Raw genomic sequence first — 19,702 nt, 5'->3', positions numbered from 1 at the left:
TAGGGAGAGTGGCCAATTAGGAGATGCTAATTTGTGCACAGACTCTCACAAATGACACCATGATTACAACCAAATTATTGGCCAGGACTTCAGAGAGCCACCTGGAACGCTACTTCAAATGTTATCCAACGCAAAGCATCTCCAACACCGAGAACTCACTCAGCATGACACCCAAGAACCAACCTAGTTTTTGGGCACTCTGATCTGAGGCAAAAATTTACCCAAAAGCTTTTGACACTGAGTTAAAAGGTTAGAAGATGGAAACGCTGTGGAGTTTCCTCGCATTTATGAGAATTAAACACAGTAACTGCCAGCACCAATATTTTTGAATTTTCACTTCATTAAAATGTTTTTTTATTTTGATGTTTGATTACAATGATTGCTCACGTTCCACGGTATCAAATAGATAAATTCTGTACAGTTCAAAATATTGATAAGAAAATCTGAAATTTAAATTTAAATAAAATCTGATTTATTCCTCCAAGAAAATTGCTATAAAAGGCAAGAGTGAGGAAATCTTGGAAATGGAATAACATCTTTAATGTTTTCAATCCCCAAGATGCACTGCAAAAAACGCTCAAATCCCAATCCAAATCCTCCGTGTGGCACTGATCCAAACTGACGAATTTCCTCGTACCTATAGAAGATTCAATGAATTTAAAAACAGAGCATCATTTACATCCTGCATTCTAACTGCAATGTGTTAATTAAAGCTCAGAAATGAGTTTGATGAAGGCACACCTACGTTGCCAAAGAACCTATTGGGCAAAATGGTTGGAGAATCATATACCTTTAGATTAATTTATTTATAAATTGTCCATGTATTCACAATTGAAGCGACTGCTCTGAATGCAGTACATAATAAGATTTTGTTCATGTGGGCTTCAAAGGAAAACTGGAAAGGTGAATCAAGATTTTTTTTGTGCTTTCATTAATGTTCAAGTAACTGGAATAGAGAAACGAAAGGGTTACAATTCTACAGGACCAGAGTTATTTAATAATGGATACTATGGGGATGCAAGTGTTTGTAGCTCTGCTAGGAATGAATATAAAAATGAAGATGACCAGAAAGGATACAATATTAAATGCCAGTTGGCATGGCAGTGGCAAGGGAAAACTGTGAGGAAAAAAAGTTGATCACATGAAAGATCATTGAAGAATACAGGAAGAAAATGCAATCTGGTGGGAGAATCAAAACTAAAGCAGATGAGAAACTTGAGACAAGAGGAAGAGGTAATGCAGAGTTTGCAAACTCTATATTCTTAGTTTTACAGATGAAGAAATTAATTATCTTGAAGCTGCAATGAAAGGTAAGAGTCCAGAAGAACTTGATGGCATTGTGTGTTTGGCCAAAAGAGACATTCCCAAGGATTTCACTGAGAAAAACATTGTGATAGCTTTCAAGTCAGCAAATACAAGTTCCTTTGTAATGTGTGTGCACTGGTTTAAAACAGCAGGCTTGGAAATTATAATAGGAGGGGAGGAATAGCCATAAGCACAAGTGAAAGATGGTGGGCAATTTTTATGGATGAATATTCAATGGTGGTGACAAGGAAAGAATTTAGTAGCTCCACATTCCTCCTATCCCATGACAGTTGAGTTTTTTTTGGTTTGAGCCCATGTCAGCAAAGTAACTAAAGGATTATTTTTCTTTGGTAGACGGATGAACGTAGATAGCTAGAGAGTGGATAATAAAGAGAAATGTATTAATGATCAAGGCATTGTGGGTACACCAGTCAATTTTAGGAATTAAAATAACTATTTTAAAAGAAAGCAGATTTTATAACAATTATACTCCTGTCAGATATAATGGGGGGGGGGGGGGGCGGCGGGAAAACAAATGAAAAACTATAGTTTAAAACTTACTCCTTACCAACGATAAGCATTTGGAAGATCGTGTCTGCAAAAGAACAAAGCAAGACTCAAACTTCTGTTTGCTCAGTAAATAACAAGGTTTTTCAAAATTTCAACACAAACAAGAATAATTTGTAATTCACCATTTGAAATGCCACGTAGTACCAGTAAGTGATAAATCACCTTTTCTCTATATGCTAGTGCCAATCTGTTGCCAGATTTTCCTTCCTCCCATGTTTAACCACTCCCCAATGCCACAATCAACTTGATAACACTATTTTAAGAACAGACATCAAAATATGCATGTTATTCCAATTACGAGCACTCAAGTTCATTATAGTTGTTGAATTTTACCACGCAGAAATAGGCCCTTTGGCACAATATGTTCATGCTAAGCGAGCTGTTTGGCTTAAGCCCAGGCCTGAAATGTTAGTTACCCTTTACTTCCCGTGGATGCTGCATGACCTGCTGAGTTTCTCTACAACATTTGTGTGTTGCACGTCCAACCAAAGCTAATCTCATATTCCACAGGCGCATATCTCTCTAACCTTTCCTACCCACATTCAACCATTTCCTCATTATCCAATATCAACTTCCCCTTATTTTCCAAGGGACAACTCTCACTCTAGCCACCTTTTTGCACTTTATATAATTATAAAAACTTTTATTGTCCATTTTTATATTTTGCACTTATCTTTTCTTATACTCTATCTTCCCTCTCTGTATTGCTTGCTTCGTGATTCTTTGTTGCTTTTTTAAAATTTTCTCAATTTTCTACTTTCCCATTGCTCTTGGTAACTTATATGCATCTGCTTTTAGTTGATGTCTTCCTTTATTTCCTGGTAGTCCCCATCCTTATTGTCCTTACTTTTGTTGAGCATCATGAAAAATCTCTTTGAAAGTCTTCCACCATTCCTCAACCATATAGCCTTAATTCACAGTCTATACTCGCCTACTGCTCCCTCATCCCCTTGTAGTTTCCTTTATTTGGGCATAACACACCAGTTTTAGTCCAAACTATTGTAGCCTCCATTTGTACAAGAAACTCAATCATATTGTGATCACTCTTTCCAAGAGGATCCCCAAACTACAAGATTGATAATTTTACATGTCTCATTGCTTAGAATCAGATCCAAGATTGCACGTTTCCTTAACAGATCATTCAGTAACAGGCTGTTCAAAAAAGCCATCACATATGCATTCTATGAAGTTCTCTTCAAAGTGGCCTCGATCAACCTGATTCACCCAGTCTACGTGTATGTTAAAGTCCCCCAACAATAAATAATGTTTGATCCTGATATTTTTGGTTTATTGCCCATGCCACTGTAATGTTATTAATGGGTGGTCTATCCATAAATCTTCGTCCGCGAAGCCAAGCCAAAGAAAGATAGACAACTACCACCAGTGTTTTTTTTACCCCTTTACGATTCTCTTCCCAACTTTTTGCTGTTTAGATTGTACATAATCTCTCACTATTGCCCTGATATCATCCTAAACTAAGAGTGCTACCCCACTACCCTTGCCTTCTTGACTGTCCTTCCTCATTACCTGATATCCTTAGATATTTAATTCCCAATCCTCTCCACCCTGCAACCACATTTTTGAAATGGTCACTAAATCACAACCCTTTGTATTGATTTGTGCCACAAGTTCACTAACCTTTTTCAAATACCATGGGCATTCAGTTTTAACTTTTCCACATTTTTCCCTCCCAAAAATAATATCAACCAATGATTATTGCATAGCTTCAGATGTACTCAAATGTTGGATGATTGTAGGCTGTGCTAAAATGGAAGCTGCAACAATGGTCATCATAGCTGGCTTTATAACTGTACAAATGGGCTTTTCCTGCCCATCCACTCTGCAAAGAACAAGCAAAACCTTGAGCTGAGCCAATGCCAAAGTCCCTGCCATTAAATAAATGTTTTGACAAATTTTCATTGCACTAACTGTTCCATTTCACTTAGTCACCAGCTTTCTCTGCAAGATACACCAAAGTTCTCTGCAAAATTCACGTGTCTTCACCATACAGCAAAATGATATCTGCATCACCTCCCTTTTTACTATGCAGGCAAGCTTGAACCCAATTCTCACAATATATAGTTTTAATTTCTGCAATTCCCAGAACTTGAGGTGGTAGTTACAAGTGCGAATGACTGGTATGGCCAGAGAACCTTCAAGGAGGCAAAGCTGGATGGTACTTCATCTGCTGCAAAGTCTACAAGGTATTTTACAACTTTTATTCAGAGAGTTAAAAACTAAATGTAAGTGATTCAATAAAGAGATTAAGAACTACATGCAACTTTAACATTTAACAAAGGTGATCAAGTAGCAAAAGTAGGTGGTAGACAAGGAGGTTAGGACATTTTCAGGAACCAGCGAGACTAAAAAGCAAACAAATGGGTAGAAAAATTGATTTACATTAGAGGATAAACCAGCAGATAATATCAAAATAATAGCAAGCACATTTATAAAAAGAAAGTGGCAAGTACGAGATCCCAAGAGGTAAAATGGGTAATAAATAACAGGAAAGAAATGGCAAATAATTTAAATCAATATTTTACATCAAAACCTCAATGAGGGACAGTTTTACGTATCTTCAGAGAATGCATATCATGAGAGTATTAAAAAATACTATTGAGAGTAAAGTCAACAGGACTTGTGTTCAAGATTTAAAAGTAGCTGCAGAGATATCAGGGCATTGGGTAGTTTTTCCATCAATTATTAAGCTCCAGGAGGGAACCAGAAGATTGGAAAACTACAAATGTGACTCCCTTGTTCAAAAAGGGAGCGTGTACACAAGGTGGGAAGCTAGAGATCAGTTAGCTTAATGTCTGTTGTGATAAGATACTGAAAACTACAATCAAGAAATCTCGTAAAGATTTTTGCAGAGGCTTAATATAATTATGTTAAGGCTTGAATAGATATACGAGAGCTCTGAAATCATGACATGTATAACTATGACTCAGGTTTTATGGAAAGAAAAATTATGTTTGAAGAATTACTAAGAGTTTTATTTTGAGGGTGTAACAGGCAGAGACCAGGAGAATTTGTAATGGTCTGCATTTGGATTTTCAACAGACTATCCCCTCTCCCAACACTTCTCAGACTGTTTTCTCTCCTGTCCTCCCACCCACATCCATCGATGATCTCTTGTCTGTTGACCTGTGTTCCTCCCCCTGTCACATCTTCCCCCCTTCTTCATCTTTTTATTCAGGCACCTGCCTGCTTTTTGCTCAATCCTTGACAAAAGTCTCATGCCTCACACGTTGATATACCTTTGCTTCTTATGGATGTTGCATGACCTGCTGAGTTTTTCCAGCACTTTTGGACATTGCACTACAATCACAGCGACTGCAGATTTTCCTGTTTACCTCCATTCAGTATTATGTACAGTTTTGGTTCCTTTTATTGACACTTTGTAAATTAATTAGAGATACAGCACAGTAGCAGGCCCGTCCAGCCTACGAACCTGCATCAACCAAATCCACCAATGTGACACATTAACCTAACCCCATACATCTTTGGAATATGGGAGGAAACCAGAGCATGGTCAAGGAGAGAACATACAAACTCCTCAAAGATGGTGCCAGATTCGACCCGCGTTACTGGTGCTTACTGTAATGAGCAGTGTCTTGATGTGGGGGAAACCCCAAAACTTTTTTTTTAGGCTAAATTCAAAGCAAGAAACTAATATTTTCAGGTTTATGGTCCTTTAAGTTCTGGGAAATTTTTTGAGATCACAACAGGACATGTCCACTCTGCAGATTTTACATTTGCTTTGTCAACAAGTCATGATATGTGGAACTTTCAAGAACAGAAACTAACACTGGAGATGAAAATTACAAAAAGCATGATTTGAAGTGGTCATGAAAGACCATTTTTGGTGGTTGAAAAATAATTTATACCAGGTTTCAGCAAATACAATATTATCTTTTTATGTCTGAGAACACTTGAAAATTAAGAGCATAAAACACATAAACCTAGTCCACCAATCTTACCCATCCCAACCTCAAGCCATAATTCTCTATTTTTTTTTCTTACACTCATGTGGCAATCCAAGCAATGCATTCAAGGCACCCACCATTCTGTGTAAAAAAAAAAAAAAAAAAAAAAATTCTCTGACCTCTCCCAAACATTTCTCCACTCACCTTAAACAAATGTCCTCTGGTATTAGCCATTGCCACCCTGGGAAAAAGATGCTAGCTGTCCACTCGATCTATGCCTTATACACCTCCATTAAGTCACCTCACATCCTCTGTCACTCAAAGAGAAAATTCCTCCCTTGCTCAACCTTTCTTCATGAGACACGTTCTCTGAGCCTGGGCAATCTCTACACCCTTTCCACATCCTTCCTATAATGCCTAACCAGAACTGAATGCAATACTCAAAATGTGGTCAAACCAGAGTTTTATAGAGTTGCAACATGATCTTGCAGCTCTTGAACTCAATCTCCTGATTAATAAAGGCCAGAACACCCTTCATTTTCCGAACCACCCTATCAACTTGTGCAGCAACCTTGAAGGATCCAAGGACTTGGATCTCAAGAATCCCCCAATCCTCCACATTGCTAAGAATTCTGCCATCAACCATATGCTCTGCTTTCATGTTTGACCTTCCAAAGTGCATAATTTCACTTTTCCAGATTGAACTCCACCTGCACTTCTTGCCCAAATGTATGTCTATATCCCATTTTAATCAATGACAACTTTCTACTCTATCGACAAAACCTCCTATTTCAGTGTCGTTGGAAGGTATACTGACCCACCCTCAACAACTTCTTCCAAGTAATTTATAAAAATCACAAGGAGCAGGGATCACAGTATAGATCCCAAAAGAACACCAAAAGTCACTGATCTCCAGGCAGCATATGCTCCATCTACTCCTACCCTTTGCCTTCTAAGGGCAAGCCAATTCAGAATCAAAACAGCCAAGTTTCCATGGATTCCATGCCTCATTAATTTCCAAATGAGACTACCATGGGAAACCTTGTCAAATGCCTTACTAAAATCCACATCCACCACCCTATCTCTTCAATTTCTTCTGTCACCTCCTCAAAAAAATCATTTAGACATGAATCAACCTTCCCCTCGCAAACCCATCCTGACTATCCCAAATAAGACAACACGTCTTTAACACTCATAAGTGCTGTCCCCAAAAATCCGCTAGAATAGTTTACCTACCAGTGATGCACGACTAACTGGGTTCTAATTCCCAGGATTATCCATGTGAGCTTTTATGAACAAGAGAGCTATATTTTCCAACCTCCAATCTCCTGGTTACATAAAGATGTAAAAATCATCACCAGTGCCTCAGAAATCCCTTTAAATGTTTCCCACAGCAAGTATATCCCATCCAGACCTGGGGATCATCTATATAAATGCTTTTGGGAAGATCCAGCACATCTTCTTGCTTAACTTCAACATGCTCCAGCACATTTGCCTGTTCTATGCTGGTCTTGCATTCACCAAGGTTCTTCTCCTTGTTGTTCACTGAGACAAAGCGTTCACCCCTACCTCCTCCATCTCCAGTGAGATGTCCCTTCACCTTTATTCCTGAGTGACCCAACCATTATGCTCTTGTTCTTCTCATGTGTGTAGAGCTTTCCTTATTCCTACTTGCCAAGTCCATCTGATATTCCCTTTTAGCTCTCTTAAGTTCATTCTAGGAATACTACAGCACAGAAACAGGCCCCTTTGGCCCTTCTAATCTGTGCCAACTATTTTGTTTGGCCTAGTTCCACTGACCTACACCAAGACCAGAGTCCTCCATACCTTTCCCACACAGATCTGTCCAAATTCTTCTTAAAATTTAAAATTGAGCTCTCATTCACCACCTAAACTAGTAGCTTGTTCCACACTCCCACCACTCTTTCTGTGAAGATGTTCCCTCTCATGTTACTCCTAAATTTTTCCTCTTTCACCCTTAACCAATGTCTTCTGGTTTGTATTTCACCTATCCTCAATGGAATAAGCCTATCTACATTTACTCTGTCTATCCCTCTCATAATTTTAAATGTCTCCCTAAATCTTCCCTTATTGTTTTATGCTCCAGAGAATAAAATCCCAATTGGTTTAACCTTTTCCTGTAACTCAGTTCCTTAAGACCATGGAAACATCCTAGTAAATCTCTGCACTCTTTCTAACTTACCATATAACCATTCAACCATATAACCACTTACAGCACAGAACAGGCCAGTTCGGCCCTACTAGTCCATGCTGTAACAAATCCCCACCCTCCTCGTCCCACTGACCAGCACCCGGTCCATGCCCCTCCAGTCCTCTCCTATCCATGTAACTATCCAGTCTTTCCTTAAATGTAACCAATGATCCCGCCTTGACCACGTCTGTTGGAAGCTCATTCCACATCCCTACCACCCTTTGCGTAAAGAAATTTCCCCTCATGTTCCCCTTATAATTTTCCCCCTTCAATCTTAAACCATGCCCTCTAGTTTGAATCTCCCCCACTCTTAATTGAAAAAGACTATCCACGTTTACTCTGTCTGTCCCTTTTAAAATCTTAAACACCTCTATCAAGTCCCCTCTCAATCTTCTACGCTCCAGAGAAAAAAGACCCAGTCTGCACAACCTTTCCCTGTAACTCAAACCTTCAAATCCTGTCAACATTCTCGTGAACCTTCTCTGCACTCTCTCTATTTTGTTTATATCTTTCCTATAATTTGGTGACCAAAACTGTACACAGTACTCCAAATTTGGCCTCACCAATGCCTTGTACAATTTCATCATAATCTCCCTACTCGAATTCAGTACTCCGATTTATGAAGGCCAACATTCCAAATGCCTTCTTCACCACATCATCTACCTGAGTATCAGCCTTGAGGGTACTATTTAACAAAACTCCTAAATCCCTTTGTTGCTCTGAACATCTCAATAGCCTTCCATTTAATGCTTATGACCTATTTAGATTTGCCTTTCCAAAATGTAACACCTCACATTTATCTGTATTAAATTCCATCAGCCATTTCTCAGCCCACACCTCCAGCCTTCCTAAATCACCTTTTAATCTACAGTAATCTTCCTCACTGTCCACAACACCACCAATCTTTGTATCATCCGCAAACTTGTTTATCCAATTCTCCACCCCTACTTCCAGATCGTTAATATATATCTAACAAACAATAGTGGACCGAGGACCGATCCCTGAGGAACTCCACTAGTCACCGGCCTCCAATTGGACAAACAATTTTCTACCACTACTCTCTGACACCTCCCATCCAACCATTGCTGAATCCATTTCACTACCTCCTCATTTATACCTAATGCCTCCACCTTTTTTCCTAACCTTCTGTGGGGAACTTTGTCAAAAGCTTTACTAAAGTCTAAATAGACAACATCCACAGCTTTCCCTTCATCAACCTTTTTTGTAACCCCCTCGAAAAACTCAATCAGGTTTGTCAAGCATGATCTACCCCTGACAAAACCATACTGATTACTCCCTAGCAATCCCTGTACCTCCAAATATTTGTAAATAGCATCCCTCAGAACACTTTCCATCAACTTGCCCACCACAGACGTCAGACTCATGGGCCTATAATTCCCAGGTTTACATTTAGACCCTTTCTTAAACAGCGGAACCACATGCGCCACCCTCCAATCCTTTGGCACTACACCCGTGGCCAGTGACATCCTAAATGTCTCAGTTAATGGCCCCACTATCTGTCCACTAGCCTCCCTGAGAGTCCTTGGGAATATTTTGTCCAGTCCCGGAGATTTATCCACCTTTATCTTTTTCAACACAGCCATCACTACCTCCTTGGTTATCCTTATATGCTTCATTACCTCCCCACTATTTTTCTTTACCTCAACTGGTTCAATATTTTTTTCCCTAGTGAATACCGAGGCAAAGAAATCATTCAAAATTTCCCCCATTTCCTCTGACTTCTCACAGCCTACCTTCACTATCTACAACGGGTCCAATTTTATCCCTCACTAATCTTTTATTTTTAATGTACCTATAGAAACCCTTTGGATTTATTTTTACTCTGCCAAAGCCTCTTCGTGTCTTTTTTTGGCCTTTCTAATTTTTTTCTTAAGATTCCTTCTACACTCCTTGTAGTCCTCCTTCAAATTGTCAGCTCCCTGTTCTTTATACCTCTTGTACACCTCCATTTTTCTCCTAACCAAATTTCCAATATTCCTCGAAAACCAAGCCTCCCTATGACTTCCAGCCTTTCCTTTGATCCTCACTGGGACATAACTACTCTGTACCCTCAAAATTTCTTTTTTGAATATCCTCCATTTTTCATTTACACCCTCACCTGAAAATATCCTGTCCCACTCAATAATTCCCAAATCCCTTCTTATTCCTTTGAAATTTGCTCTTCTCCAATCCAGAACCTCAACTTTAGGCCCCTCCTTGCTCTTCCCTAAAACTACCTTAAAACTAACAGAATTATGATCACTAGACCCAATTGGATCTCCAACATTAATGTCTGATACCTGACCTAGCTCGTTCCCTAACAGGAGATCCAGTATTACACTGTCCCGAGTCAGTTCTTCTACTAATTGATCCAGAAAACAATCTTGAACACATTTAACGAACTCTAGCCCATCCAGCCCTCTAACTGTATGGGTATCCCAATCAATGTGAGGGAAGTTAAAATCTCCCATGATCACTACCTTATGATTCTCACACATATACGTTATCTCTCTACACATTTGTTCCTCTAGTTTTCTTGACCCATTTGGTGGCCTGTAATACATCCCTATTAGCACCCTCATGTCTCCTTCATCCCTCAATTCCACCCAAACAGCCTCACTGGACGATCCCTCCAGACCATGTTGCCACCTCACGGCAGTAATGGCCTCCTTAACAAGCAGAGCAACTCCTCCCCTTTGACATCTTTCCTGTAGTTAGGTGATCGATACTGTGCACCAAATTTGGCTCACCAATGTCTTATACAACTTTACTGTAACATCCCAACTCTTATGCTAAATACTTTGATTTATGAAGACCAATATTTCAAAGGCTCTCTTTCCATCCCTATCCACCTGTGATGTCACTTTCAGGGAATTGTGAATCTATATTCTCAGATCCCTTTGTTCCATCACACTCCTCAGTGCCCTACCACTTAACGTGTACGTCCTATCTTGGTTTCTCCTTCCAAAATGTAACACCTCACACTTGTCTACATTAAATTCCAATTGCCATTTTCCCAGTTGGTCCAGATCCCTCTGCAAGCTTTGTACACCTTCTTCCCTGTCCACTACAACTCCAATATTAGTGTCATCTGCAAAATTGCTGATCCAATTTACCACATTATCATCCAGATCATTGATATAGATGACAAACAACAATGGTCCCAAGCACTGATCCCTGAGGCATACCACTATCACAGGCCTCCAGTTTTAGAAGCACTTTGTTGAATCCAGTTCACTACTTCACCATGAATACCTAGCGTCTGAATTTTCCTGACTAACCTCCAAAATTGGACATCCACAGCCTTTCCTTCATCAACTTTCCTGATAACCTCCTCAAAAAACCCTAGACGATTGGTTAAACATAACCTACCACACATAAAGCCATGCTGACTATCCCTAATCAGTTTCAGGCTATCCAAATAAGTGCATATCCAATCTCTTAGAACACCTTCAAATAATTTACCTACTACTGATGTTAGGCTCACCGGCCTATAATTTTTCCAGGTTACGTTTGGATCTTTTTTTTTAAAAAACAACAGAACAACGTGAGCTACCCTCCAATCCTCCCACATCATACCATTTAATTCCTCAGATCCCCCATATAGCTTCAGTAGACAAGCCCTCTGGTCTATCCTGCCTGAGCACAGCTGTGATATTTTCCCTAATGGAGCAATTCCACTCCTGACCCTTTTAACCACTCCTCACCCCTGTTCTATCATTTCAAAAGCAAAAGAAGCCCAGAACATTGAGCTGCCAGTCCTCCCCCTCCTGCAACCAAGTTTCATTTATGGTCTCAATGTCAGAATTCCATGTGCCAATCCACACTCTTAAGTTCGTCTGCCTTTGCTACAATGCGCCTTGCATTGAAATAGATGCACTTTAGAAAATTTCCACCACATACAACCTGTTGACTTCTAACAGTGCATGCAATTTTCACATAATCTTTTCCTTCCTCCACTCCCTCTTTCTGCTCTGGAACTCTGGTTCTCACCCCCCTGCAAATCTATTTTAAACCCACCAGAGCTCCTTTACCCAGCTATCCTTTTTATGCCACGACAAAGAGAAAATTCCTCCCTTGCTCATCCTTTCTTCATAAGACATGTTCTCCAATTCCTGCAAATCTTTGCACCCTCTCTGAACGTGGGACAAATCTAATCAGAATCCCATGCAATTGGTCACCAAACATCTGCCACATTTCTGCTGCATATTTCTCGAAGAGCACCTCTTCCCAATTTACTCCCTCAAGTTCCTGCCGAATACCATGGTATTCCCAATTGAAAATTTTCCCATTTTGTCTGCTCGAATCCTCATCCATGGGTATGTCAAACGTCAGGGATGTCTGGTCAGTCACTAAAAAGCTCACCTGAGAGTTTTTTTCTCCTGACCAGGTCCGTTGTCCAGTACAAGATCCAGTTTGGTTCTCCTCTATTTGGCCTATGCACATACAGATACACCTCACAAATTCTGTTCCACCTAACCCTTTTGCACAAAGGAGGTGCCAGTCAATATTAGGGAAAAATCTCTCATTACACAACCCTGTTATTTCTGCACTTTTCTAAAATATGCTTACTTAACTGCTCTACAGTGACCACATGTCTATTGGGGCCCAATTGAATAAGCCCAATAGGGCAATCACTCTCTTGCTGCTTCTGACTTTCATCCATTCCTATTCAGAAATCCCTCTACAAAAGGGGTGTCAAACTCAAATTCACGGAGGGCAAAAATTAAAAACTTGGACTAAGTCGAGGGCCGAACTAAATATTTATTGAACATTTTCAACAACATCTGCATGTTTTCTCTTCTTTCAACATATGTAATGTTAAACTTTTTCTTATTAAAATAAATGTTTAATAATAGTTTTGGATAAACTCTTTCCAGAAGCATTAACAAATGAGAAATAAAATATTCAATAAATAATATTTCTCTATACAGGATTTGTCAAATGTTGCTAGTGTGCTGTCGAATTGTAAAATCTGAGGGCTATTGAGAATGTGGGAGAATAACATGATTCCTGAAACAATCAAATGGGTGACTGATTGTGGGCATGAACTCTAGCAGGGTTATTTGCCATGCCCTTTTTCCATTGGCACAGATATCCCTTGATTTACACACTTTTCAAGTTTTATGCCTAATGAGCTTGTATCCAGGTGCAGGACCATTTTTAACCAGGAATATATTTATCACTGTGACATGAAACTATTGGAAGATAGTTTTATCCTGAGATTAAAGTTCATAATACTTACTCAGGCCTGTGTGCGGGAGGGCGGGGGTTTGCGGGCGATCGGGTTGGACAACGTCAGTGCGGGGGCATTGGCTCTCGCTGCAGGGCGGCATCTCGGCGGATCAGCGGCCCCATCACTGTGAGTCGCGGGTCAGCCTGCGGCAGGGAGGGGGAGTGGGCAACGGTCCTGGTGAGGTCAGGCCCGAGGCCTCCGGTTCCGGGCGCTGGGAAGCGGCCTTGGCTTCCCCTGACACCGGCCAGGCCGCGCTGCGGTGGGGGGGGGGGGGGGGCGGGCGAGGTGACACGACAGTGCGGGGGCATCGGCTCTCGCTGCAGGGCAGCATCTCGGCGGATCAGCGGCCCCGTCACCGTGAGTCGCGGGTCGGCCTGCGGCAGGGAGGGGGAGTGGGCAACGGTCCTGGCGAGGTCAGGCCCGAGGCCTCCGGTTCCGGGCGCTGGGAAGCGGCCTTGGCTTCCCCTGACACCGGCCAGGCCCCAAAACCAGAGTCCACGGTGAGACCCTGCAACGTAAACAGAGGAGGTGGAGGCGATTAGCGGGCTGACGCCAATGCATTCTGGGATTTGTTGTATTACTGTGCATGTGCTATACTGGCACGGCGGCCAGCGGGCCACCTCTAATACATTTTTGAAATGATCTTGCAGGCCAAATATAATTATATCGCGGGCCAGAGTTTTACATGTGTGCTCTACAACTTCCTCCCTTTCTGCAGCTCTGATACTTCCCTGACTAGCAATGTCATTTACCCCCTCTGTTACCTTCCTCCCTATTCCTTCTGAAACATCTAAACCCTAGAACATCAAGCAGCCAATCTTGCCCTTGTGACAGTCATCACTGCATTGCCACCACATCTTAATTCGACGCACTGATCCATGCTCTGTTTATTGCCTTATTCTTCATACTTCTTTCATTGAAGTAAACACATTTCAACTGATCCACCTGTACTTATACCCTATCCACTGCCTGATGTCCTCAAGTGTTTCACTGCATGCTGTAGCCACCTTTCCACCAAAAGCTCCATCATCTGACTTAACATTTGGTTCCCACATCCCTAGCTAGCTAGTTTAAACCTCCTCAACAGCTCAAACAAATCTGCCCATAAGGAATTTGGTCCTGCTCAAGTTGAGGAGCAACCTTTCCCTTTTGTACAGATCATGCCTTCCCTAGAAAGGTCATGGTCCACAGACCTGAACCCCTGCCCCACTGCATCAATTCTTTGGTTGTGCATTTATATGCAATGTCTCTCTATTCTTACTCTCACTGGTGCATGGCATTAGCAGTAATCCAGAGACGACTACTCTTGAGGTCTTTCTCTTTAGCTTCCTTCTCAACACCCTATATTCACTCTTCAGGACCTCATCCCTTTTCCAACCTTTCTCATTGGTACCAGCGTGTACGATATCTGGCTGTTCTCCCTCCCTTTCAAGAATGCTGTGGACTAAATCCTATTCCCATTTTTGTTTAGATTTATTAAGCCCAGGTTTAGAAATTGTCCTTTGTAACAAAAGATACATTGCGGAAGTAAATGTTCGTACAGTCCCTTGTCTAACAAGGGTTTCCATTTCACTACAAGGAGGTGTAATAATCTCTCCTACCCTAATTTATCTTTTAGATATCTTTTTATTTGAAAATAGCAAAAGAGCGTATTTCCAGTTATTCCATATTTATTTCTCAATTGTGGAAAAGACATTAGTTGCCTTTGATCCTAATGATCTTCAATGATTTCAATTCCTTTATCTTACCATAGTTTTTTTTGAAAAAGGTAACAGACTATTCTGGAACAGAGGGGTTTTAGATGATATACCTCATTTTGTTCCAAATCCCCATCTATCTTACCCTAGATCCCACAAAATGTTTTAACAGAGGTGTACCTTTGGTTCCTATCATTAATTTTGAATTCCATTTATAAATAAAAGCAGCAGCTATTTTTTTTCTCCAATTTTTTCTAGTTTTATTTTAAACCACTGTGGTATGTTTTCTCTTTCCAAAAAAAAAAGCAATAAATCTCATTTGGGCTGCCTTATAATAATTGTCAAAGTTCGGAAGCTGAAGTCCCACCATTTCATATTTCCACATTAACGTTTGCATTGATACTCGTGACATTTTGCTTTCCCATAGAAAAAATTCTCACACATTTATCTACTGCTTGACTGTCATCATGTTTCACTGCATGTTGCAGCCACACTTCCACCAACACCTCCATCATTGGACCTAACATTCTAATTCCCACCCCTCTAGCTAGCTAGTTTAAACCTTCCCAACAGCTCAAGCAAATCTGCCCTTAAGGATATTGGTCCCACTCAAGTTCAATGGGAACAGCATTTAAACATTACAATAGATGAGCAAACATGGAAAGATTTGTGCAGAGATTGTATGACCAATACAATTAATCCAAAATACAGACTAGTACAATATAATTTTTATGCATCAACTATACATTACGCTGTGTAAACAGCATAAAATAAAATTGGATTTAACAAAAGCGTTTTAGATGTGGCGAGGATGAAGGTACTTTTTTGCATTCTACATGGTCATGCCCAAAAGTGAGACATTTTTGGGTAAAAGTAGGGCATTATTAGAACAAATTACTTGTATTATACATCTGCAAAATCCTGATTTATTTTTAATAGGGAATATAGAAGCAACAAGACTGAAATTGAAGCTGTTACCAACTCAATAGAAATTTGTTAAAATAATACTGGCAGTAGCAAGAAAGTGTATTTCAGTTACTTGAAAATCAGACTCTCATTTAGGGATAGATTGAATGCAGAAATACAAAAGTATATTCCATTAGAAGAGATTACATATAATTTCAGGAAAAATATAATACATTTTTACAAATTTGGGCCCATATATGCAAAAAATAGGTATTATTGTTTAATTTTCTTTCTTTCAGTCACTGGAAGCTATGATAACCATCCATGAGTAAAGGAATTATAGATTGATAAAATCCTTGGTGCCCTGTACCCTATCCTAGTACAATCCATTTGTATTTTTTTAAACTTCTTTTATTGTGTTGCTTATATAAGTTGAGAATATGCAATCCTTACCATAACCATTATTATTGTTGTTGGGGTTAGGGGGGCGGATTATGAAGGGGAAGGTATTTTTTTTCTAGTTAGAACTGATTTGTTTCAATATGACAATGTACAAAGATGTATGGAAATTTCAAAATAAAGTATTCCAAAAAAAAAAGAATGATGTGGACTCCTGTTTTTGAATATTTTATTTAAGTTTTAAGAAAAAACAGAATATAGGACTCAGTTAATATTACAATAACACACTGAATATAAAATAAGAGAAAAACATTCGTAAGGTTCGAAGAAAAAGTAAAAAAGGAGAGTCCCCCTTCTCCCGGCGCCCCCTCCCCACATTCAAAAGAAAAGGGGACAGACAGCAGGGAATAGAGGGAGATAAAAAGAAAGAAAATAGAAAAGAAAAAGTAACAGAGCAAGGTTCGACATCTCAGAGTCACTTCATTTTAAAAGTATTCAATTTCTAATAAGGAGTATACCAATTGACAAATATCAAAATAAATGATATAATCTGGACATTTAAGTAATCTAAATAAGGTTGCCAAATTTCGACGAACATACTATATCTATTCTTAAGACCATAAGCAATCTTCTCAAGGGGAATACAACTTTGCACTTCCATGTTCCAATGATCAATGTGAAGTAGGAAATCAGATTTCCATGTTACTGCTATACAGTTTCTGGCTATTGACAGCACAATTTTAATAAATTTAGGTTTACTTCTGGAGAAGTTAATTTTTATAACTGCCAAATTCCCCAAAAACAAAACAATTCTGAGGCTGTGGACTCTATCACAAAACTCTCTAACCCTGGCACCTTGGGAAACAACAAATCATCAGAGAGTCTTGATCTCCTCCATAGATCTGTTTTCCTAATCAATGAATCCCTTATCGATATTGCTCTTCTCCTCACTTTCTGAGCCAAAAACCTGGCTTTCCCTGGTAGTTCTCTCCCCACAACAGTTTACAAACTGGTACGTGTTTCTTTTTTAAATTAATTTATAATTTTAGACTCATATTAACCAAGTGGTATGGGGGAACAATCCTCCCCTTTTACAGATCATTGTTTACCGAGTCCTTACTTTTTTATTTTCCCCCCCCCCCAATCTATCCCTACTACCACCTTCCGTCATTCAGCCCTCTCTCCCATTCAACCCAGGCAAAAACTTAAATATCACATTATAAATAATAATGCAAGTAGATAAGGGAAGAGGAAGAAAAAAAAGGGAGGGGGAGCCAGCAAGATTTCTGTTATCTCCTCATTCTCAGTGCTTCAGGGCTTGCAAAGTCCAGTTATTCCTGATGATAAAGGCCCTGGGGAGGCCAATCACAGCTGCGTTTTGATGTGCTACAGGTATGGCTGCCATATGTCAATGAATGTGCCATATTTCCCCCTTAAGTTATAAGTAATTTTCTCCAGGGGAACACAGCTCTCCATCTCCATCTTGCTATGCTTAGCTGAGAGTAAGATTTCCAGTAACCATTATGCACTTCCTGGCCACCACCAAAGCAACCTTCACAAATTGAATTTGGTGTTTAGACAGTTTTAGACACAAGTCTGTAATGTCACCCAGGAGGAACAGGGCAGGATCCCGTGGATATTCCATCCCTGTAATTTATTTTCAAAATGTCCTCTAATTCTACCAAAAGGGTCTCACCTTGGCACAGCCACGTCGAAATGCACAAAAGTTCCTATCTCAATGCCACATCTAAAACACATTTGGGATTTCCTGTTTGACCTTATGTAACCTTTGCGGCGTGAGGTATAACTGATGCAAAAAGTTGTATTGCACCAGTCTATATCTGGTGTTAATATTTGCCTTCATGCTGTCCTGACAGAGGTCAATTGTTGTTCCCAAATCTGACTCCCATCTTTGCCTTGCTTTATGGAGACCTGGTTTCGGGCTCTCATTTTGTAGCAGGAGATACATAACCAAAATAAATTTTGAATTAGAGCCTCCACATCACTACACGGCAGCTGGGCCATAGATGGACCTAATTTGTCCCTCAAAAAAAAAATCTTAATTGAAGATAGCAGAAAAAATTCTTGATTGATAGGTCGAATTTGTTTTTTAATTGCTCGAATGACATGAACTGCCTCTTCTCCTTACAGTCCTTGATATACCTGATCCCCTTCTGGCACCAGGTGTCCAGGATCTTGTTACCCATAGTCATAGGGATTAACTTATTCTGGGTTAGGGGCGTTTTAGGGGACAACCCTACTTTAAACCCAACAATCTGGTTTATTTTTTGCCACATTTGAATTAAGTTCCTTAATATCAGGTTGTCTGTTTTTTGTATTATTAATTTGGTATCCCATTTATAAATAATATCTCCTGCTATCTCCTCCCCTACTGTGTGTTGACTAATTTGTGCCCAGGAGGGTAAACGTTCCCCTCAAAGAACGACATGATAAATCTTGCCTGGGATGCCCAATATATTTTTTACAATCCAGGAGTCTCATCCCTCCCAGGCTATAGTCCTAGGTCAATTTGTCCATGGAGACTCTAGTTACTTTGTTCATCCATAGGAATTGTCTAAGACATCCATTGAGTGTTTTGAAAAAATTCTGGGGCAGCAGTATGGGCAAAGATTGGAAAAGATATTGTAGGCTTGGCATCACTTTCATTTTAATGCAGTTGACCCTACTCATCAACGTGATAGGCAGATGCATCCACCTGCGCAATTCCTCCTCAATGTTTCCAAGCAAGGCGAGATAGTTCAATATATATAAATTTTGTAAATTCTTATCTATCCATATTCCTAAATATTTCATCCTCTTTTGTAGCCACTTGAACTTACTCTCCTGTTGGTATTTCTCATACTCCTCATTCGTTAGGGGTATTATTTCACTCTTATCATAATTAATTTTGAAATTTTGCCATAGTCCTCCAGTAGAGTCTGCAACGTGGCCAATGACCCTGTTGGCTCTGTCAAATATATCAAAACATCATCTGCAAACAAATCGATTTTTGTGTTCTTCCTGGCCCACTCTAAACACTTTAATGCCTGGATCCTGGCGAATGGCTTCTGCCAAGAGTTCAATCGCCAAAGCAAATAGAGCAGGGGATAGAGGACAACACTGTCTACTGGATCTAGCCAGTGGAAAAGCTGATGTCTGCCCATTAGTGTTTTTGAGGGGACTATTCTTAAATATTCACAATTCTTCATCAATAAATCAGTATGATGGATGAGGGCAATGGAGAGAAAAGAAACATGAGAACAGCACAAATAGAAGAGATTCATCATCTGGTTGTAATCATGGAAAGTATAATTGGCCATTAACATTGAGCATCACAAAACAAATGGTTAGAATACAGTACTCGAATGTATACATTTGATTCAACAATTCTTTCAAAAGACAACTAGATAAATCCAAGAAGAAAAAAAAATTGCAATGATATGGGGAAAAA

At 39.8% G+C, this 19,702-nt stretch overlaps 1 protein-coding gene across 4 annotated transcripts in view; it reads right to left on the bottom strand.

Annotated features, from left to right (window-relative positions):
- Positions 1–340: 340 nt before the first annotated feature.
- The window catches only part of nars2 (asparaginyl-tRNA synthetase 2, mitochondrial), a 73,132-nt gene continuing 53,770 nt past the window's right edge, over positions 341–19,702 (bottom strand). For 3 of the 4 annotated variants that reach the window (XM_069890981.1, XM_069890984.1, XM_069890985.1), the window contains 2 exons: positions 1,874–1,900; positions 341–637 (listed from right to left, as the gene is read on the bottom strand). In XM_069890981.1, coding sequence (XP_069747082.1) covers positions 493–637; positions 1,874–1,900 — 172 coding nt within the window. In that variant the 3' untranslated portion in view covers positions 341–492. Of the gene's footprint in view, positions 638–1,866; positions 1,901–19,702 lie in introns of all 4 variants that reach the window. The other variant, XM_069890983.1, reaches the window with a different exon arrangement.

The sequence above is a fragment of the Narcine bancroftii genome, chromosome 7, assembly GCF_036971445.1.
Source record: "Narcine bancroftii isolate sNarBan1 chromosome 7, sNarBan1.hap1, whole genome shotgun sequence".
NCBI classification, from domain to species: domain Eukaryota; kingdom Metazoa; phylum Chordata; class Chondrichthyes; order Torpediniformes; family Narcinidae; genus Narcine; species Narcine bancroftii.
This window is presented reverse-complemented; position numbering and strand designations above follow the sequence as displayed.